General features: G+C 46.8%; 2 protein-coding genes across 10 annotated transcripts in view; both read right to left on the reverse strand.

The window, feature by feature from the left end:
- LOC140399035 (tubulin beta-4B chain-like) overlaps positions 1–7783 on the reverse strand; it is a 250834-nt gene extending 243051 nt beyond the window's left edge. Inside the window, exon 1 of one of the 5 annotated variants that reach the window (XM_072488102.1) lies at positions 7683–7783. Coding sequence is in view for 1 of the 5 variants with exons in the window: in XM_072488099.1 (XP_072344200.1) it covers positions 7683–7739 (57 nt within the window). In the remaining 4 variants the exon portion in view is untranslated. The remainder of the gene's footprint in view (positions 1–7682) is intronic. The other 4 variants (XM_072488103.1, XM_072488104.1, XM_072488101.1 and 1 more) reach the window with 4 other exon arrangements.
- An 8376-nt stretch (positions 7784–16159) lies between these two features.
- The window catches only part of alad (aminolevulinate dehydratase), a 134024-nt gene continuing 127227 nt past the window's right edge, over positions 16160–22956 (reverse strand). For all 5 annotated transcript variants that reach the window (XM_072488107.1, XM_072488106.1, XM_072488109.1 and 2 more), the window contains one exon: positions 16160–16831. In XM_072488107.1, the coding sequence (XP_072344208.1) occupies positions 16770–16831 (62 nt within the window). In that variant the 3' untranslated portion in view covers positions 16160–16769. The remainder of the gene's footprint in view (positions 16832–22956) is intronic.

Below are 22956 nucleotides of genomic sequence, written 5' to 3' on the forward strand. Positions count from 1 at the left end.
CAACAGTGCTAACCACTGTGCTACCGTGCCAACGCCAAAGTCCCACAGTATTGCCCGATGTAATGCGTGGTGCTCCCACACTATTACCCCATAAAGTACAGCGCTCCCCCAGTACTGACACATGGACATTGAGGCACTTCCCCGAAACTGTGGCACTCCTCAAAGCTAACTGCCCATCAGTGGGGCACACCCTGCCAATAGTTCTGCGCTCATACGGTACCGTCCCGTCAGTAGTGTGGTGCTCCCAAGGTACCGTCCATCCCACAGTGCGCCGCTTCCAAGGTACTGTCCCACCCACAGTGCTGCACTCCCACGGTACTGTCCCACCCACAGTGCGGATCTCCCACGGTGCTGATTCCACTCAGTGAGGCACTCCCACCGTACCACCCGACCCACAGCGAGCCGCTCTCGAAGGTACTGTCCCACCCACAGTGTGGCGCTCCCACAGTACCATCCCACCCAGTGTGGCGTTCCCACAGTACCGTCCCACACACAGTGTGGCGCTCCCACAGTACTGTGGCACCAATACTGCGGCATTCCCATGGTACTGTGCCACCCAACAGTGCAACGCTCCCACGGTACCGACCCACCCAGTGCGCCGCTCCCACGGTACCGTCCCATCCAGAGTTCACCATTCCATGGTACCATCCCACACAGTGCGGCGCTCCCACAGTACTGTGTCACCAATAATGCAGCTGTCCCACAGTCCTGTGACACCCACAGTGGGGTGCTCCCACAGCACTGTCCCACCCACAGTGCAATGCTCCCACGGTACTGTCTCACCAATAGTGCAGCGTTCCCACGCTATTATGCCGCCCACAGTGTAGCATTCCTGCTCCTAGTTCTTATTCCCATGGTACTGAACCACCGATAGTACTAGTGATAATTTACCAAAATTCACTAGACTCTGGGGTGGTCCCGGCGGATTGGAAATTAGCAAACGTGACACCACTGTTTAAAAAAGGAGGTAGGCAGAAAGCGGGTAATTATAGGCCAGTGAGCTTAACTTCGGTAGTAGGGAAGATGCTGGAATCTATCATCAAGGAAGAAATAGCGAGGCATCTCAATGGAAATTGTCCCATTGGGCAGACGCAGCATGGGTTCATAAAGGGCAGGTCGTGCCGAACTAATTTAGTGGAACTTTTTGAGGACATTAACAGTGCGGTAGATAACGGGGAGCCAATGGATGTGGTATATCTGGATTTCCAGAAAGCCTTTGACAAGGTGCCACACAAAAGGTTGTTGCATAAGATAAAGATGCATGGCATTAAGGGGAAAGTAGGAGCATGGATAGAGGATTGGTTAATTAATAGAAAGCAAAGAGTGGGGATTAATGGGTGTTTCTCTGGTTGGCAATCAGTAGCTAGTGGTGTCCCTCAGGGATCAGTGTTGGGCCCACAACTGTTCACAATTTACATAGATGATTTGGAGTTGGGGACCAAGGGCAATGTGTCCAAGTTTGCAGACGACACTAAGATAAGTGGTAAAGCAAAAAGTGCAGAGGATACTGGAAGTCTGCAGAGGGATTTGGATAGGCTAAGTGAATGGGCTAGGGTCTGGCAGATGGAATACAATGTTGACAAATGTGAGGTTATCCATTTTGGTAGGAATAACAGCAAAAGGGATTATTATTTATATGATAAAATATTAAAACATGCTGCTGTGCAGAGAGACCTGGGTGTGCTAGTGCATGAGTCGCAAAAAGTTGGTTTTCAGGTGCAACAGGTGAAATAAGAAGGCAAATGGAATTTTGTCCTTCATTGCTAGAGGGATGGAGTTTAAGACTAGGGAGGTTATGCTGCAATTGTATAAGGTGTTAGTGAGGCCACACCTGGAGTATTGTGTTCAGTTTTGGTCTCCTTACTTGAGAAAGGACATACTGGCACTGGAGGGTGTGCAGAGGAGATTCACTAGGTTAATCCCAGAGCTGAAGGGGTTGGATTACGAGGAGAGGTTGAGTAGACTGGGACTGTACTCGTTGGAATTTAGAAGGATGAGGGGGGATATTATAGAAACATATAAAATTATGAAGGGGATAGGATAGATGCGGGCAGGTTGTTTCCACTGGCGGGTGAAAGCATAACTAGGGGGCATAGCCTCAAAATAAGAGGAAGTAGATTTAGGACTGAGTTTAGGAGGAACTTCTTCACCCAAAGGGTTGTGAATCTATGGAATTCCTTGCCCAGTGAAGCAGTAGAGGCTCCTTCATTAAATGTTTTTAAGATAAAGATAGATAGTTTTTTGAAGAATAAAGGGATTAAGGGTTATGGTTTTCGGGCCGGAAAGTGGAGCTGAGTCCACAAAAGATCAGCCATGATCTCATTGAATGGTGGAGCAGGCTCGAGGGGCCAGATGGCCTACTCCTGCTCCTAGTTCTTATGTTCTTATTCCCATGGTACTGAACCACCGATAGTACGGCGATCCCTGAATTTACAGTGATACTGAATTGAATTGAATTTATTGTCACGTGAACTGACGTACAGTGAAAAGTATTGTTCTTCATAAAGTCCAGACAGATCATTCCATACATGAAGAAATATAGGACATGCATAAATACACAATGTAAATACACAGGCAGAGGCAACGGGTGAACATACAGTGTGTAGTACTATTCAGCAGAGGTGTGTGTTGATATCAGGTCAGTCCATAAGAGGGTGGGGAAGAAGCTGTTTTTGAGCCTGTTAGTGCGTGCTCTCAAACTTTTATATCTCCTGCCTGGTAGAAGAAGTTGGAAGGCAGAATACTGAGCCACCGACATTGCGGCACTCCCACGGCAGAGCCACCGACAGTGCGGCGCTCCCACAGTACTGAGCCACCGACAGTGCCGCATCCCACGGTACTGAGCTAATAATAATAATCGCTTATTGTCACAAGTAGGCTTCAATGAAGTTACTGTGAAAAGCCCGCCCATGGACCCACCAACAGTGCAGCCCTCCCAAAATACAGCCCCACCAACAGCGCGGCCTTCCCCGAATCCACCAACCCACCTTCCATAACACAGTCCCACCAACAGTGAGGCCCTCCCACAGTACCGTCCCACTGACAATGCAGCCCTCCCACGTTACAGACTCACTGACAGTATAGCGCTCCCATGGTACGGAGCCATCGACAGTGCAGCCCTCTCAAGGTCCCACCGACAGTGCGGCACTCCTGCATTACCATCCCACCAGCAGTGCTTCCAGCATTCCTAACCCTCGGGCAGTGAAGCACTTGCTCAGTGCAGACCCACCGCCAGTGCAGCACTCCTTCAGTAATTAACCTCCAATGGTACAGTGCATCCTCGTTACTGCCCCAATGACAGTAAGGCACTCACTCCCTCAGTACAGGCACGCAGGAAGTGTACCACTCCCTCATTACTGACCCTAAAAGGTGTAGCGTTCCTCAGTACTGACCCTCAGTCATTGTAGCGTTCTTTCAAGACTGACTCTCCAATAGTGCAGTGCTCCAGTTATCAGTGCTGAATCATGAACTCTTTACAATTTATGTTAATAATTTGGATGAAATATGGTTGTATGGTTGCTAAGTTTGTAGATGACACAAAGAGGACATAAGGTGGCTACAAAAAGATATGGATAGCTTAGGTAGGCAAGTAAATGGCCACTGGAGTGTAATATGGGAAACGTCAAATTGTGCACTTTAGCAGGAAGAATAAAAAAAAAGCAGCATATTATCTAATTGGTGAAAGGTTGCAGAGCTAAGAGATGCAGAGGGGTCTTGATGTTGCGGTGCACAAATTGCAAAAGGTTAATTTGTGGGTATGGTACAGCAAAGCTAACAGAATGTTGTCATTTATTGTAAGAGGTACTGAATATAAGAGTAAGGAAATGATGCTTCAGTTATACAGGGCATTGGTGGGACCACACCTGGAGTACTGCGTACAATATTGATCTCCTTATTTAAGGAGGGATGCGTTGGAAGCAGTTCAGAAGAGAATTATACATACATAGAAACATACGTAGAAAATAGACGGCCATTCGGCCCTCGGCCCTGCTACACCAGGGCAGCACGGTAGCACAGTGGTTAGCACAGTTGCTTCACAGCTCCAGGGTCCCAGGTTTGACTCCCGGCTTGGGTCACTGTGTGCGAAGTCCGCACGTTCTCCCATGTCTGCGTGGGATTCCTCCTGGTGCTCTGGTTTCCTCCCACAGCCCAAAGATGTGCAGGTTAGGTGGATTGGCCATTCTAAATTGCCCTTAGTGTCCAAAAAGGTTTGGTGGGGTTACGGGGATAGGGTGGAAGCATGGAGCTTAAGGAGGGTGCTTTTTCCAAGGGCTGGTGCAGACTCAATGAGCTGAATGGCCTCCTTCGGCACTGTAAATTCTATGATTCTATGACCATTCATTATGATAGTGTCCAAAAAATGTTGGGGGGTTACTGGGATAGGGGAGATACTTGGGCTTCAGTAAAGATGCAGACATGAGGGGCCAAATGGCCTCCTTCTGTACTGTAAATTCTATGATGCGGCTGATCATCAAGTTTAATACCCTGATCCCACCTTCCCCCCCCCCCCCCCCAGAGCAGCACGGTGGCTAGCACTGCTGCCTCACAGCATCAGGGATCCGGGTTCAATTCCAGCTTTGGCTGAGTCTGTGGAGTTTGCACATTTTCCCCGTGTGGGTTTCCTCCGGATGCTCCGGTTACTTCCCACAGTCCAAAGATGTGCCGGTTAGGTGGATTGGCCGTGCAAAATTGCCCCATAAGCGTCCAAAGGTTGGGGTTACGGAGATAGGGGAGTGGGCCGAGGGAAGGTGCTTCTTCAGAGGATTGGTGCACACTCGATGGGCCGAATGGCCTCCTTCTGTAAGGATTCTACAATTCTATCCCTTGATCCGTTTAGCCCCAAGAGCTATATCTAACTCCTTCTTGAAATTACACTAGTGAATTCTAGATTCATCACTCTCTGGGTGAAAAAAGTTCTCCTCACCCTAGTCCTAAATGGTTTATCCTGAAACTAATGACCCCTAGCTCTGGACTCCTCCACCATCGGGAACATTCTTTCTGAATCTATCCTGGCTAACCCTGTAGAATTTCATAAGTTTCTATGAGATCCCCTGTCAGTCTTCTAAACTCCAATGACAACCTTATTCTCTCCACAGGACAGTCCCGCCATCCCAGGAATCAGCCTGGTAAACCCTTGCTGCGCTCCCTCCACAGCAAGAACACCCTTCCTCAGATAAGGACACTGAAATTGCACACAATACTCCAGGTGTAGCCTCACCAATGCCCTATATAATTGCAGTAAAACATCTCTATTCCCATACTCAAATAATAATACTGATCGCTATGAAAGCCAACATACCAGTTGCTTTCTTTTACTGCCTGATGTACCTGCATACTTACTTTCAGCGACTGATGCACGAAGACACCAAGGTCCCACTGGGTATCCGCCTCTCTTAATTTACACCCGTTCAAGTAATAATCTGCCTTCCTATTTTTGTTACCGAAGCGAATAACCTCACATTTTTCCACATTGTATTGCATCTGACATGCATATGCCCATACTCAGCCTGTCCAAATCCTGCTGAAGCATCTCTTCATCCTCCTCACAGCTCAGCTCCCACCCAATTTTGTATCATATGCAAATTTGGAAATTATATATTTAGTTCCCTTATCCAAATAATATACAACGTGAACAGTCAGGGTCCTAGCACAGATCCCTGTGGTAACCCACTCGTCACTGCCTACCTATCGGAAAAAGACCCATTTATTCCAACATTTTGCTTCCAGTCTGCTAATCAGCTTTCTACCATCTCAGGACACTACTCGCAATCCCATGCCCTTTAACTGTACATAGCTATCTGTTCTGTGAGACCATGTCGAAATTTTCCTGAAAGTCTGAATAAATCACATCCACCGGTTCGCCCTGGTCAACTCTACATCTATTCTTTGGAACCCTCTCCTCAAAAAGGCAGTGGAGCAGAGGCTGTGAATAATCTGAAGTCAGAAAGTACATTGATTCTTGATAAGCAATGGGGTGAAAGATTATGAGAGCAGGCAGGAACATGGAGTTGGATTTCCATTCAGACTAACCATGATGTTATTGAATGGTGCAGACGGCTCAAGGAACAGCGTGGCCCATTCCTGTCCCTAATTCGTATGCTCCCCTCAGCCCTGCACTCTCCAAAAGGGTAGCGCGCCCTCAGCTCTGCACCCTCCAACAGGGCAGCACCCCCTCAGCCCTGTACCCTCCGACAGGGCAGCACTCCCACAGTCCTGCACCCTCAAAAAGGGCAATGCCCCCCACCTCAGCCCTACCACCCTCCGGGTGCAGTGCTCCCCTCAGCCCTGCACCCTCCTACAAAACAGCGACCCCCCCACACCCCTGCACATTCCCGACAGGTCAGCACACTCAGCCCTGAACTCTCCGACAATGCAGCGCCTCCTCAGCCCTGCACACTCCGACAATGCAGCGCCTCCTCAGCCCTGCAGCCTCCGACAAAGCGCCTCCTCAGCCATGCAGCCTCCGACAAAGCAGCGCCTCCTCAGCCCTGCACCCTCCGACAATGCAGCGCCTCCTCAGCCCTGCAGCCTCCGACAAAGCAGCATCTCCTCAGCCCTGCACCCTCCGACAAAGCAGCGCCTCCTCAGCCCTGCACCCGCCAACAAAGCAGCACCTCCTCAGCCCTGCACCCGCCGACAAAGCAGCGCCTCCTCAGCCCTGCACCCTCCGACAAAGCAGCGCCTCCTCAGACAGGGTAACACCTCCTCAGCCTTGCGCACTCCGAGAGGGCAGCGCTCCAACCCTCCAACAGGGCAGCGCCCGCTCAGCACTGCACCCTCCAAGTGCAGCACCTCCTCAGCACTGCACCCTCCAAGTGCAGCACCCCCTCAGCACTGCACCCTCCAAGTGCAGCACCCCCTCAGCACTGCGCCCTCCAAGTGCAGCAACCGCTCAGCACTGCGCCCTCCAAGTGCAGCGCCCCCTCGACTCTGTGCCCTCCAAGTGCAGCACCCCCTCGACTCTGCGCTCTCCAAGTGCAGCACCCCCTCGACTCTGCTCCTTCCAAGTGCAGCACCATCTCGACTCTGCGCCCTCCAAGTGCAGCACCCCCTCGACTCTGCGCCCTCCAAGTGCAGCACCCCCTCGACTCTGCGCCCTCCCAAGTGCAGCACCCCCTCGGCTCTGCACCTTCCAAATGCGGCATCCCCTCGGCTCTGCACCTTCCAAATGCGGCATCCCCTCGGCTCTTCGCCCTCCAAGTGCATTGCCCCCTCGGCTCTGCACCCTCCAAGTGCAGTGCCCCCTCGGCCCTGCACCGAAATTTGAGGTAGAAGCTTTGAACCCTCAATGTAAGAAAGCTTCAGTTGCCAAGTACAGAGAGCTCCTTGAAGGACAGGGCTCTGGATGTGAATTGAGGGGATTAAATGTCAACCACCAGATGAACAATCTTGCACCTGGAGCCACTGCCCATGCGCCACACGTCTCCCGCGCCGGAATGGCGCATGCGTGATCAGCGGGCACGTGCAGTTCAAACGGCCGAGAGACGGCGCTCAACGGTCAGCGAAGCCCGGGCGGCCTCCACACACCAGGCTTCAACCGGAGCCGCTCTGGAGGTCGCCACAACCTGGGCCTTTCGGAGTGGTTCCCCTCCGGGTCAGGCAGAGCCTCCGAATTCCTCCTCCCCCAAATGCCCTGCACACCCACCCCCAAAAAAACTCCTAATACGGCTAACAGTACAGACCTTGGCCCCGATCTGGTTGCCACACTGGCCCGCCTGAAGATGCACGATCTCTCGCATACCGAAAGCTCCGCCTAAACTACTCTAACCGGGATAACTGCTCGCTCAAATGAGCCGCTAACGCCCGCTGCCTCTTTATATAATCTGACGTCATCGCAGCCATCACCTATTGGACAATCACCGCCGTCCATCAATGACCGCGCATTCCCATTGGCTAGGTTCCACGGAGGCGAGGCCTTGCCGGTATTGCTTAGTTTTGAGTGGCTGTTGCCTGGTAACAGATGTTCCCCAGTCAGTCACAATAACTGCTGTGATTTCACAATACCCCCATCAGCATCTCATAATGCACCTTAACTGCCCCAGTGTTCAAATTCTCAAAACAAAATAATACTTTTTAAAATGACCATGAGTTTGCTTGGTTTACAACCCTGGGAGCTGGTTAGGATGTGATGTGTTTGTTCGTGGTGCAGCCAGGTCCACTGGCATTTCTCTGTCAGCAGTTAGGAGGCTTCCTGCATTGATGAAGCATAAAATGAGGAAATACTGAACAAGGAGATGATGAAATCAGGGCTACTCATTAAAACGTAAACAAGGGAGATGCAATATTTATTTCTTGGTAGTCTCAATGGTCATGCATGCCACTTTGCATCAAACATTTTATCCTCATGTTTATCCGTCTTATTTTGTTTTACAGGACTTGACAAAGTGATCCAGACTCAAAACGTTAGCTCCGTTCCCTCTCCACAGGTGCTGTCAGACCTGCTGAGATTTTCCAGCATTTTCTGTGGCTGGGACACATTCCTGTGGCACCGTGCACAAATAATGTACTGTCTGGTGTATGCAGTACTTCTCCAGGGACAGTTCCATTTCAGAGGTGCACGGAGTTTAGTGCATAAGTTGTCAAGGCAACTGGGTGCCTGCCTGAGATCAGAAATATGTGTTGTTGCCTTCCTGCCTCAAACCCTGGTAGACTAGACCATATGAATTACTATCTTGCCTACCCAGCAGTTCATGACCTCTTTACAGAAACAACACTTTAAAGCTGTGATTAGAGAGCTAGAAGGTGTTTGGAATTCATGCAACTCTGGTCAGACCCCATTTGGAATATTGAGAGCAGTTGTGGGCCCCGGATCTAAAGAAGGATGTGCTGGCCTTGGAGAGGTCCAAAGGAAGTTCACAAGAATGATTCCTGGAATGAGGGACTGGTCATATGGGAAGCATTGAGGACTCTGGGTCTGTACTCAATGGAGTTTAGAAGGATAAGGGGGAATCTTATTGAAACTTACAGAATACGGAGAGGCCTAGATTGAGCAGACGTGGAGAGGATGGTTCCACTTGCAGGACAAGCTAGAACTATTATAAAGGTAGTTTGTTTTAGACCAGGGAATGTCAGGCTTTGTGGTAACAAAAGAACTGCAATATGTGTTCCAAAAGGTACTGTCTAGTACAGGGGAAAGTCACTGAGAACATTTAAGAACATTCTCTTGTATCCATCACCTGCTTGCCTAGGCTGAAGATGCACCTGAATATCAAAATGCAGTGGAGCTTATTAGGCAAGTATAAAATGTCAATTTCAAATGATTGAAGAGAACCAAGAATAAGTCTGAGTTCATCTCGTACCATCCATGTAAATATTTCTTGCACCTTCTGTATCCTCTCTATAATTTGGAGACCAGGCTTGTGCATAGTACTCTTAAAGTGTGGACTAACTAGGTTCTGGACAAATTTAACATAACTTCTCTATTTTTAATTCTCTGTTTTAGAAATGAACACCAATGCTTTGTTTCCTTTTTATGACTTTAATAACATGTGTTGCTAATTTTAATGATTTGTGCATCAATACCCCTAGAACCTGCTGTCCCTCTAACTCACTTATTTCCAAGTGATATGTGGCCACCTTATTCTTCCTACCAAAATGATTTTGCTCACATTTACCTATTGAAGTTTATTTACCAATTACTCATACTCATCGATGTTTATGCATAGAAACAGGCTCTTTGGCCCAGCTTGTCCATGCCTCCCAGTTTCTATCACTTAACTAGTCCCATTTGGCCCATATCCCTCTATACCCACCATGCCCATGTAACGGTCTAACTGTTTTAAAGGATAAAATTGTACCCGCCTCTACACCTGCCTCTAGCAGCTCGTTCCAGATGCTCACCACCCTCTGTGTGAAAGCATTTCCCCTCTGGTCTCTTTTGTATCTCTCCCCTCTCACCTTAAACCTAGTTCGAGACTCCTCTACCTTTGGGAAAAGATGTTGACTATGTTGACTCAGCCATGCTTTCTCAGAATTAATTGCACCACTCATCCCCCCCTCTCCCTCTCCCAGTTTGTTGTCATTCACCAATTTTCAAATTGTACTTCTAATTCCTGGCTCCAAGTGATTTATGTAAATGGTGAATAACATTGGCGCCAGCACCAATCCCTGTCAAACCACTTCCCATTTTTTTACCAGTCTGAGTAATTATCCTTGACCCCTGCTCTCTCTCTTTTCTCTTTTATAGTCATGATGTGCAGATGCCAGCATTTGACTGGGGTGAGCACAGTAAGCAGTCTTACAACACCAGGTTAAAGTCCAACAGGTTTGTTTCGAATCACTAGCTTTCGGAGCACTGCTCCTTCCCCAGGTGATTCCTCAGGATTCACCTGAGAGGCAGCACGGTGGCGCAGTGGGTTAGCCCTGCTGCCTCATGGCGCTGAGGTGCCAGGTTCGATCCCGGCTCTGAGTCACTGTCCGTGTGGAGTTTCCACATTCTCCACATGTTTTTGTGGGTTTCACTCCCACAAGACAAAGATGTGCAAGGTAGGTGGATTGAACACGCTAAATTGCCCCTTAATTGGAAAAAAATGAATTGGGTACTCTAAATTTCTTTTTAAAGAAAAAAGGATTCACCTGAGGAAGGAGCAGTGCTACGAAAGCTAGTGATTTGAAACAAACCTGTTGAACTTTAATCTGGTGTTCTAAGACTTCTTATTGTGCTCTTTTATAGTGAGCTTGTTGGAGGTTGTTTAGCTGGTTAGAGTATGATGTAGAATAAGGTCAATAGTGTGCGTTCGATCTCCCGATTGGTTCAGTTATTTCTTGGGACCTGTCTCCTTGCCCCTTCGGAATATCATCCTATAAACCACAGACAACAAGGACACTACATGGGGAGAGTGTATGTGCTAGCTTCTATTCATTCTGCTACCTGTCTCCAATCTCTGACCTTAGTCATGAGTCTAGCAGTACCTTATTAAAGTCCTTTTGAAAATCCAAATATGTTATGGGCACGATTTAACTAAATGGGAACAAAGTCCCATGGCAAGCGCCTTTAGCCACGTGTTTCCCGGCGTTCACAGCGCCGAGAAACACAGCACTATCAAACGGCACTCTGGTTAGATAGGGGGTCTCAGCGGGGAATGCACAGCCGAGGCTGCACATAGCCCCGTTTTCTGCACTGAGGAGCTCCGCACGCCGGAACTCCTCAGAGCAGCGAGAGATCAGAACACCATTTTTAAATGGCATCTCAGTCTCTGGAGCCCTCGACGTGACCCCCCAACCCCCAAATCATTATAAGGGAAGTCATTGGGTCCCACGCACACCCCCAACACCCGTGCAGGGCCCCCGGCCCGATCGCCGCCGCACGGAAATGCCAGCTTGGCACCGTGGCAGGGCCAACCTGGTGTCCTGGCAGTGCCCCTGCCAGCCAGCAGTGCCACCTGGGCACATTGACAGTGCCAGGCTGGCACCAGGTGGCACTGCCAGGGTACCAGGCTGGCAGTGCAGGGTGTCACCCTGCCCAGAGGGCAAGCACCTAGGGCCTCCGATCCCCTGGGATCGTTCTATCTGATCCCTGTTTGTGGAGATCAAAACCGATCGGTGCGCCTGCCTAGGTCTCCGAGGCAAAGGGAATAGATCCCAATACCTCGGGAAACTGCATATTACATTGCAACGAGCTGTCTCAGCAGGTTGGTGCAGTGGTTAGCACGGTGCCGAGGACCTGGGTTTGACCCTGGCCCTAGGTCACTGTCCATGTAGAACAAAGAACAAAGAAAAGTACAGCACAGGAACAGGCCCTTCGGCCCTCCAAGCCTGCGCCGACCACACTGCCCACCTAAACTAAAATCTTCTACACTTCCGGGGTCCGTATCCCTCTAGTCCCATCCTATTTATGTTTTTGTCAAGATGCCCCTTAAACGTCACTATCGTCCCTGCTTCCACCACCTCCTCCGGCAGCGAGTTCCAGGCACCCACTACCACCTGTGTAAAAAAACTTAACCCGTACATCTCCTCTAAACCTTGCCCCTCGCACCTTAAACCTATGCCCCCTAGTAATTAACCCCTCTACCCTGGAAAAAAGTCTCTGACTATCCACTCTGTCTATGCCCCTCATAATTTTGTAGACCTCTATCAGGTCGCCCCTCAACCTCCTTCGTTCCAGTGAGAACAAACCGAGTTTATTCAACCTCTCCTCGTAGCTAATGCCCTCCATACCAGGCAACATCCTGGTATATCTCTTTTGCACCCTCTCTAAAGCCTCCACATCCTTCTGGTAGTGTGGCGACAAGAATTGAACACTATACTCAAGTGTGACCTAACTAAGGTTCTATACAGCTGCAACATGACTTGCCAATTCTTATACTCAATGCCCCGGCCAATGAAGGCAAGCATGCCGTATGCCTTCTTGACTACCTGTGGACCTGTACACCAAGATCTCTCTGACTGTCAGTACTCCTGAGGGTTCTACCATTCACAGTGTATTCCCTACCTGTATGAAGGAACCTTTAATTTATAAGGATCTTAACCTGTCGAACTACGCCAAGTTTGGGGGAAACTTAGTTGATGAATCAAGTCCTGGCGCAATACGACAAGTTATAAGATTTGTACTATTTATAGACTGTGTTAAGTTGTTCGATTCCTTGTATTATTCGACTGTGTATAGTTGAAGGAATTTAAATAATCTCGGCTATTCGGTTATCAGTAGCACTTTGCGAATACTGGAACTCAGCAGAAATTTGCAGTATAAACTCCTCAGGTGCCAAAAGGAATTGTTTTATTTGTAGCCGCTTGATTACAATTTGAAAGTCATTTAAAAGGCAATTCGTAGACAATTCGAAGCTTTCAGAGAATTACAGACATTATCTTTCTTTGCTTAGGCAGACAGCTCGAAAGTAACTTTTAAAAGGTCAAAGTCTGGCAATGAAACATGAAGAGAGAGAGAAAGCTAATCTTCAGCTAAACTCAAACTCAAAGTCAAAAGTGGACTAACATCACTCACACAGACTGTTAAACTGACAACCCCCAAAAGACATAAACTAAAATGGAGACTAGAATCAAAGGCAAAAAAACACTAAACTAACAGAAAGACAACACAGCACAGCACACCCCCAAAGACAATACACCACAGACAACACACTAAAAACTAAACTTAACCTAAAATGGCCGGGAGAAACTTTTCAGTTATACACTTTCATATCTGTCTTAAGTCGTCTAATTACACCCCAATATAATCCTAATTGGTTTGGGTTAGACTCAAACACATTTGATTTGATGGCAAGCCGTCCATCTTCAATGTGCAACATCAGCTTTTCTGACCTAGCTGTTATCTGCATTGTGAACAATGGTGCCTTCATGTTGCTGTGTATTCAATCCCTTGACCTTGACAATTAGCACAAGCCAGTGTCAAATTATCTTGCAACTGTGCTGTTTTAATGTCACACTGTCTTTGAAAATATGCATTTGCCAGAACAACGGACCTCAGTAAAAGTGAATTATGCTGTATAAATGGGTATTTAAAACTGGGGCTCAACATTTATGCTTAAACAGCTATCTTTTACCTATACTAGTTGTATTTGAAATACTTGGCTTCTACACTGTATTAGACCTTCCAAAATGCATTACCTCACATTTGTCCGGATTAAACTCCATCTGCCATCTCGCCGCCCAAGTCTCCAAACAATCCAAATCCTGCTGTATCCTCTGACAGTCCTCATCGCTATCCGCAATTCCACCAACCTTTGTGTCGTCCGCAAACTTACTAATCAGACCAGTTACATTTGCACATTTTCCCCGTGTCTGCGTGGATCTCACCCCCAGACCCAAAAACCTGTGCAGGGTAGCTGAATTAGCCATGCTAAATCGTTCCTTAATTGGGAAAAAAAAGAATTGGGTACTTTAAATTTTTTTTAAAGATTGGTGTCTCGTTCTAATATGTAGATTTGCCAAAAAATGATCTCGCCTACAACGTCCTGCGTGGCGTTGCAAGCCGGGTAGATCCCGAGGGCGGGGTCTCTTGGGTTCTAACGGCTACGTTGCACTGCGGCGGGCTGCTTTTTGGGCGGTGTGGCCATTCGGTCACCTCCTACATCTATTATCTTACCCTACGTTACTCTTTCTATTACAACTTTAAAGAAGTCAGCAAGCATAACCTTTCCCTTTGAAATCCATGTTTTATCATATTTTCAGTTTTTAGATAGTTTTTCTATTGCATTGTCTCCTACCACCAACTGGAAGCCACTTGGTCTATATCACCTGGACATGTTCTATCTCCCATTTTATACACAAGATTTACATTAGCTGACTGCCAGTCTTCTGGCAGTATTCTGTTTTCCATTAAATTTATACGTAGCAATACTTTTCTTACCTGTTCTCTATTTTTTTTTTAAATATGCAGGGATGCAATCCATCCTGACTGAGGTGTTTTTTCCTTTCCAATTTATCAACTAGCTTGCCCTTTCCATCTTAAATGTCATTCTCTCTTTTTTGACATCTTCTTATAATGTCATATTCGCCCAGTTAAGTTTTCAGTAAATACTGAAATAATAAATATTTCTGAAAATACTTGTCAGTCAGGCAACATCTATGGAGAAAGAGACAGAATTAACATTCTAGGCCCACAACTTTTTGTCAGAACTGGAAAATGTTAGAGGTGTGACAGGTTTTTAGCACTGATCCAAAGTGGAAGGAAGGTCTGTAATTGGGGTCAAAGCAGAAGATTATATGACAAAATCAAGGCAAAGGGGGTTAAAAATAAAAGGATTCAAGAGGAGTTTTAAATGTAAAAAGCAGAATTGTTACCATCAACTACTCCAGCTGTGCAGTGAATGGTTACGATTTGTTGAACTCAATATTCATGCCAGAAGGCTGTAAAGTGTCTAATTGAAAGAGAAGGTACTGTTCCACAAGCTTACATTCAGCTTAACTGGAAGAGTGGAGGAGACATGGGGCAGAGTGTGAGAGTGGGGCTGATAATGGGAAGAGAGGACATGGAAAGGGATAATGGGAAGGGAGGACATAGAAAGGAATTTATCCCTCTCCTGCTTTTGCTCCACTCCTACAGCCATGGGGACTGAAAGAAATGTCATCAGTCTCTGCAATTTCCATCCTTACTTCCTTCATAACCTTAGATGGAACCTTCTTGGACGAGGTGAATCTGCTTTCGAGCCCTGCCAACCTTCACTGTACCTCCCCTCTATCTATTTTTTTCCAATACTGCCTCCTCCTTTACAACTACATTGGCAGCATTCTCTTCTCTCGTGAAAAAATATCTCCTCATCGAAGCCTAATCCTTTGACTTCCCTTTTATGATTGATGCGTTGATAAGACTTTTGTGTTCCAATTTATGTTACCCACTAATCTATTCTCACACACTTTGCTTCCCCTTATTGCCTTTTTAAAAAATCACCTCTGTACCTTCTATATTTTGGTATATTTTCCCTGCCTTTTGGACAAATTAGCTAGTCCCATTCCCTGCTCCATTTGCTGTAGTCCTGCAAAGGCCTTTTGAAAACCATGATTGAATCTGATGCCGCCACACTCTCAGGCAGCACATTCTGGGTCTCGTCACTTGCTGCATGAAAAAGGTTTTCCTCATTTCACTTTTGGAAATCACCTGAAATCTGTGTTTTCCAGTTCTCACCCATTCACCAATGGCAACAGTTTCTCTCTGTCGATATATCCAGACCCCTCTTGATTTTGAACACCTCAATTAAACCTCCTTCTCGAAGGGGAACAACCCCAGCTTCTCTAACCTATCCATGTCTCTTATCCATTGAATCCCGACAATGCCGAAGGAGCCCATTCAGCCCATCAAGTCTACACCGACTGTCTGAAAGTGCACCCACCTAGGACCACTCCCCTGCCCTATTCCCGCAACCCACCTAACCTGCAACTATTATCCCTGGAACGAATCTCATAAATCTTTTCTGCACCTTCTCCAAATCCATCCGAAGGCGTGGTCCAGTATTGGACACTATTCCAATTGAGGCCAAACCAATATTTTATAAAGATTCATCGTAACAGCTGGCTGTATTGTACATGGTCTGGGAGTGCATAATAATCCCATTGGATGATAAAATTGGTCAAACTGTTTCCCTCCCCAAACATCCTAATGAACTTTAAAAGCTTCCTCCCACACAAAAAATTACAGTTTCATGAATCGATGAGGGAATTATAAGTTAACACAATAAAACTCAAAATAAGTGACTCACCCAAGCTCTAAGAGGCAGAGTAAAAACAGCATTTATAGTTTCTTTTATTAAAGCAGAAAATTCTATTTAATTTGCAATTGTTTATCAGGTTTTGCATTTCGATCACAAGTACTATTGGTAATAACACATCAAAAAGGCACATGGCAGCAGTGGTTACATTAAAATCCCTGTCGCATGATTTAATCACAAAGCTGTCAATTCATTCAGTTTAAGATCCCTGATGTTCTGTGTGCTTTCAATGCACAACAGATCCTTCACAACAATCAAACACTCAACAGAAATGCAGTTAATCAGCTGAAAAACTTTCAACCGCTCACTTCATTGACTTTCTCACTTTCTCTTCCACTCATACACATTATGGATCAAAATATCAGAAAGGTGCTAAATACTTCTGTATTTTCGGTCTAACACAGGAGTTCAGGTTTAAAAGCATGTATTTGGAATAATATCAGCTGTGGTACGGGTTATAAACAGGAGAGCAAGAGGGGGTGGGGAGCGAAGTGAACAGGAATGGGGTGAATTGGAGAAGGAATGGGCTGAACAGGAGAAGGGAGATCTGTCAAATAGGTTTAAAATTCTTCATCACCCTGTGTGTTCTGTGTCCCAAACGGAACGGCATCAAATATCCTTCAGCCACTTCAGGATCTGTGGCACATAGTACGTGATGATTATATCAGCACCTGCAGGCAGAATAAACATCACACAAGCATATTACTATTATATTTAAATAAACACTGAATTGGGAAAAAAAAATCTCCAAAAAGAACCACTTGCCAGCGCACATCTACCTGTGCTGGCAATAATTTTCAATTCCTCACAGGAGAGGTGCCGGAGAACTGGAGGTTAGCCAATGTGGTCCCATTATTCAAGAAGGGAGGAAGGGGTGAACCAGGAAACTACAGGCCAGTCAGTCTAACCTCAGTGGTGGGGAAACTATTGGAAGCAATTCTGAGAGACAGAATTAATCTGCATTTGGAGAGGCAGGGATTAATCAAGAACAGTCGGTGTGGTTTTGTTAAGGGGAGGTCATATCTGACCAAGTTGATTGAATTTTTCGAAGAGGTGACCAGGTGTGTAGATGAGGTAAACGCATTTGACGTAGTCTACTTGGACTTCAGCAAGGCTTTTGATATTTATTTTTAAATAATCTTTATTGTCACAAGTAGGCTTACATTAACACTGTAATAAAGTTACTGTGAAAAGCCCCCAGTCGCCACACTCCGGCGCCTGTTCGGGTACACAGAGGGAGAATTCAGAATGTCCAATCCACCTAACAGCACGTCTTTCGGGACTTATGGGAGGAAACCGGACTCCGCATAGACAGTGACCCAAGCCGGGAATCGAACCTGGGACCCTGGCGCTGTGAAGCAACAGTGCTAACCACTGTGCTACCATGTCGCCCATATGGTTCTACAAGGGAGACTGATAGCGGAGGAAAGAGCCCATGGGATCTAGGAAATTTGGCAAATTGGATCCAGAATTGGCAGATTGGCAGGAAGCAGAGCGTGATGGTCGAGGGGTATTTTTCTGTCTGGAAGCCTGTGTCCAGTGCGGTACTGCAGGGATCAGTGTTGGGGCTTTTGCTGTTTGTAGTTTATGTAAATAAACCATGGCCTCAGTGACACAGTGGTTAGCACTGCTGCCTCCCAGCACCAGGGACCTGGGTTCAATTCCAGCCTTGGGTGATTGTTTGGAGTTTGCACTTTCTCCTCATGTCTGCGTAGGTTTCCTCTGGGTGCTCGGGTTTCCTCCCATGTTCCAAAGATGTGCAGGTTAGGCAGATTGGCCATGCTAAATTGCCCCATAGCAAGTCAGATGGTGTTATGGGGTGACAGGGATAGAACGGGGTGGTGGTGCTCTTTCAGAGGGTCGGTGCAGACTCAATGGGCCAAAAGGCCTCCTTCTGCACTGTAGGAATTCTATGGTTCTAAATGATTTAGATTTGAATGTAGGAGGGTTGATCTGTAAGTTCATGGATGATATGAAAATTGGTGGGGTGGTAAATAGTGAGGAGGATAGCCTTTGATTACAGGAGGATATAGACGGGCTGGTCAGATGGACTGATCAGTAGCAAATGGAATTCAATCCAGATGTGTGATGCACTTGGGCAGGACAAACATGGCAAAGGAATACACGATGAATGGCAGGACCCTGGGAAGGACCGAGGATCAGAGGGACCTTGATGTGCATATACACCGGTCCCTTAAGGTAATAGGCAGGTGGATAAAGTGGTTAAGACATATGGCATACTTGCCTTTATTAGCCCAGGCAAAGAGTTTAAGTGCAGGAAGGTTATGCTGGAACTGTTTAACACATTGGTGAGGCCACAGATGCAGTTCTGGAATCCATGTTATAGGAGGGATGTGATAGCACTGGAAAGGGTGCAGAGGATATTTACCAGGATGTTGCTTGGGCTGGAGAGTTTTAGTTATGAAAAGAAATTGGATAGACTTCGATTGTTTTCCTTGGAGCAGGGGAGACTGGAGGGCGGGGGCGTGATTGAGATGTATAAAATTCTGAGGGGCATTGATGGAGTAAACAGGAAGAAACATTTTGCCTTGGTGGAGGGATCAATGACCAGAGGGCATAGATTTAGGGGAAGGGGCAGGAGGTTTAGGGGGGATGTGAGGAAAGACTCTTTTACCCAGAGGATGGTGGGTGTCTGGAACTCCCTGCCTGAAAGGGTGGTGCAGGCAGAGACCTTTATAACATTTAAGAATTATTAGATGTGCACTGTGATGTCAAGGCATATAAGGCTATGGGCGAAGTGCTGGAAAATGGGATTCGACAAGTTAAGTGCTTGTTTTTGGCCGGCACAGATGTAATGTGTCGAAGGGCCTTTTCTGTGATGTAGACCTTTGACTCTATGGGGAAATGGGAAAGATGGGACTGCCACTGCAACAGATGACCCTGAAACCACCCTGAGAATTATTATGATCCCAGACCAGACTCCAACAATGGCTCGGATACTGGATCGAAACCCCAATATTTTAGTTTATTTTATAAGACTGTGCGCAAAGAATGATTCGCTCCAGAAGTGATTGCATGAAAAAATAGGGATTTGGTATTTTGAAAAACAAAACTTTATTATAACTACAATATTAATCTCTTTAACTTCACACCCAAAAAGAACAGCTTACACTTACCCCTGATACACTACTAATCATTCCCTATTAGACAACAAGGAAAAAAACATACAGCTTTCAATCCAACTTAAAAACAGCATGACATAGAGTAATACTTGCTTTACAGAACAAATCTTTGGCTCCCTTAGAAACCCTTCAGACTCTGGCTGAATATACTTCAAATAGCCGTTTAACTGGGTTCTTTCAGCTTCTTTTTGTCCTCACACAAAGCTGCTCTGCTTTAACTATTATTCCTTTTTTTAGAACAATCAAACTGTGAGAGAAAACTGCTTTCACTTGTGGCCAAAACAACGGTTGCCAAATCACACTTCAACTCTTCTCAAAAGCTTTCTCAAAAAAATCTCTCTGAATCTCGTAGCTCCACGCAGCAATGACATCAACTCCCCAAGCTGAAAATCAAATTAATTCTCCAGGGACTTCCCCAGTCATGTGCATGACAAACCACAGTGCATGAAAACACATTCCTCTGGTCAATTTCTGGCCCAGGTGGGAGCCCATCTGGCTCCTAAAAGCTCCCAAGCCCTGCAAAACAGGATTTTTTTGTCCAAAAAAGATGACCGCTGCAGCCAAACACACTCTAACCCCAGGCTTTTAACCCTTAAATTGCCCCAATATTTGGAATCCAATATTCCTAAAATAATCCATCACAATATCCAGCAGTTGTTTCAATAGAGAACCAGAACAATTCAGTTAGAACCTCCATAAAATATCCTCAAGAAAGAGCAAATAGAAATTCCCTAACAGATGGTCATACCTGAGCTAGTCCCTATTGCAATATCCACCTGGGACGGTCCCCTATCGAATGACCCACCTTTGCACACGGTCTCTTATCTAATGCCCCAACTGAGCCGGTCCCCTATCAATCGTCTCACCATTGCCGATCCCATATCTAATGTCCCACCTGCACCAGTCCCCGATCAAATATCCCATCTGGGCCAGTACCCAATAGAATGCTCCATTTGGGCCAAACCCAAAAGAATGTCCCACCTGGGACAGTCCCCAATAGAATTTCGACCTGGGCCAGTCCCCAATAGAATTTCCCACCTGGGCCAGTCCCCAATAGAATGTCCCACCTGGGACAATGCCCAATAGAATGTCCACTTGGGCCAGTCCCCAATACAATGTCCCACATGGGACAAGCCCAATAGAATGCCCCACCTGGGCCAGTCCAATAGAACGTCCCACTTGGGCCAATTCCCCAATAAAATGTCCCACCTGGGCCTGTCCCCAATAAAATGTCTCACCTGGGCCTGTCCCCAATAAAATGTCTCACCTGGGCCTGTCCCCAATAAAATGTCCCACCTGGGCCTGTCCCCAATAAAATGTCCCACCTGGGACAATCCCCAATAGAATGTCCCACCTGGGCACCCCGGTCCCCAATTGAATGTCACACCTGGGCCAGTCCCCAATAGGGGGGACATGGGAACCTGGATTGTAGTTTTAGGATAAGGGAGAATGAGAGTATAGAGGTCAGGAGCACAGATTTGACGTCGCAGGAGGGGGCCAGTGTTCAGGTAGGTGGTTTGAAGTGTGTCTACTTCAATGCCAGGAGTATACGAAATAAGGCAGGGGAACTGGCAGGTTCCCAAACACACTGGCAGGTTGGTACCTGGGACTTCGATGTTGTGGCCATTTCGGAGACATGGATAGAGCAGGGACAGGAATGGATGTTGCGGGTTCCGGGGTTTAGGTGTTTTAGGAAGCTCAGAGAAGGAGGCAAAAGAGGGGGAGGTGTGGCGCTGCTAGTCAAGAGCAGTATTACGGTGGCGGAGAGGATGCTAGATGGGGACTCATCTTCCAAGGTAGTATGGGCTGAGGTTAGAAACAGGAAAGGAGAGGTCACCCTGTTGGGAGTTTTCTATAGGCCTCCAAATAGTTCTAGGGATGTAGAGGAAAGGATGGCGAGGATGATCCTGGATAAGAGTGAAAGTAACAGGGTAGTTATTATGGGAGACTTTAACGTTCCAAATATTGACTGGAAAAGATATAGTTAGAGTACATTAGATGGGTCATTTTTTGTACAGTGTGTGCAGGAGGGTTTCCTGACACAATATGTTGACAGGCCAACAAGAGGCGAGGCTACGTTGGATTTGGTTTTGGGTAATGAACCAGGCCAGGTGTTGGATTTGGAGGTAGGAGAGCACTTTGGGGACAGTGACCACAATTCGGTGGCGTTTACGTTAATGATGGAAAGGGATAAGTATACACCGCAGGGCAAGAGTTATAGCTGGGGGAAGGGCAATTATGATGCCATTAGACGTGACTTGGGGGGGATAGGGTGGAGAAGTAGGCTGCAAGTGTTGGGCACACTGGATAAGTGGAGCTTGTTCAAGGATCAGCTACTACGTGTTCTTGATAAGTATGTACCGGTCAGGCAGGGAGGAAGGCGTAGAGCGAGGGAACCGTGGTTTACCAAAGAAGTGGAATCTCTTGTTAAGAGGAAGAAGGAGGCCTATGTGAAGATGAGGTGTGAAGTTTCAGTTGGGGCGATGGATAGTTACAAGGTAGCGAGGAAGGATCTAAAGAGAGAGCTAAGACGTGCAAGGAGGGGACATGAGAAGTATTTGGCAGGTAGGATCAAGGAAAACCCAAAAGCTTTCTATAGGTATGTCAGGAATAAGCGAATGACTAGGGAAAGAGTAGGACCAGTCAAGGACAGGGATGGGAACTTGTGTGTGGAGTCTGAAGAGATAGGCGAGATACTAAATGAATATTTTTCGTCAGTATTCACTCAGGAAAAAGATAATGTTGTGGAGGAGAATGCTGAGACCCAGGCTATTAGAATAGATGGCATTGAGGTACGTAGGGAAGAGGTGTTGGCAATTCTGGACAGGCTGAAAATAGATAAGTCCCCAGGGCCTGATGGGATTTATCCTAGGATTCTCTGGGAGGCCAGAGAAGAGATTGCTGGACCTTTGGCTTTGATTTTTATGTCATCATTGGCTACAGGAATAGTGCCAGAGGACTGGAGGATAGCAAATGTGGTCCCTTTGTTCAAAAAGGGGAGCAGAGACAACCCCGGCAACTATAGACCGGTGAGCCTCACGTCTGTAGTGGGTAAAGTCTTGGAGGGGATTATAAGAGACAAGATTTATAATCATCTAGATAGGAATAATATGATCAGGGATAGTCAGCATGGCTTTGTGAAGGGTAGGTCATGCCTCACAAACCTTATTGAGTTCTTCGAGAAGGTGACTGAACAGGTAGACGAGGGTAGAGCAGTTGATGTGGTGTATATGGATTTCAGTAAAGCGTTTGATAAGGTTCCCCACGGTAGGCTATTGCAGAAAATACGGAGGCTGGAGATTGAGGGTGATTTAGAGATGTGGATCAGAAATTGGCTAGCTGAAAGAAGACAGAGGGTGGTGGTTGATGGGAAATGTTCAGAATGGAGTTCAGTTACAAGTGGCGTACCACAAGGATCTGTTCTGGGGCCGTTGCTGTTTGTCATTTTTATCAATGACCTAGAGGAAGGCGCAGAAGGGTGGGTGAGTAAATTTGCAGACGACACTAAAGTCGGTGGTGTTGTCGACAGTGTGGAAGGATGTAGCAGGTTACAGAGGGATATAGATAAGCTGCAGAGCTGGGCTGAGAGGTGGCAAATGGAGTTTAATGTAGAGAAGTGTGAGGTGATTCACTTTGGAAGGAATAACAGGAAT

The sequence above is a fragment of the Scyliorhinus torazame genome, chromosome 22 (genome assembly GCF_047496885.1).
Source record: "Scyliorhinus torazame isolate Kashiwa2021f chromosome 22, sScyTor2.1, whole genome shotgun sequence".
NCBI lineage: Eukaryota > Metazoa > Chordata > Chondrichthyes > Carcharhiniformes > Scyliorhinidae > Scyliorhinus > Scyliorhinus torazame.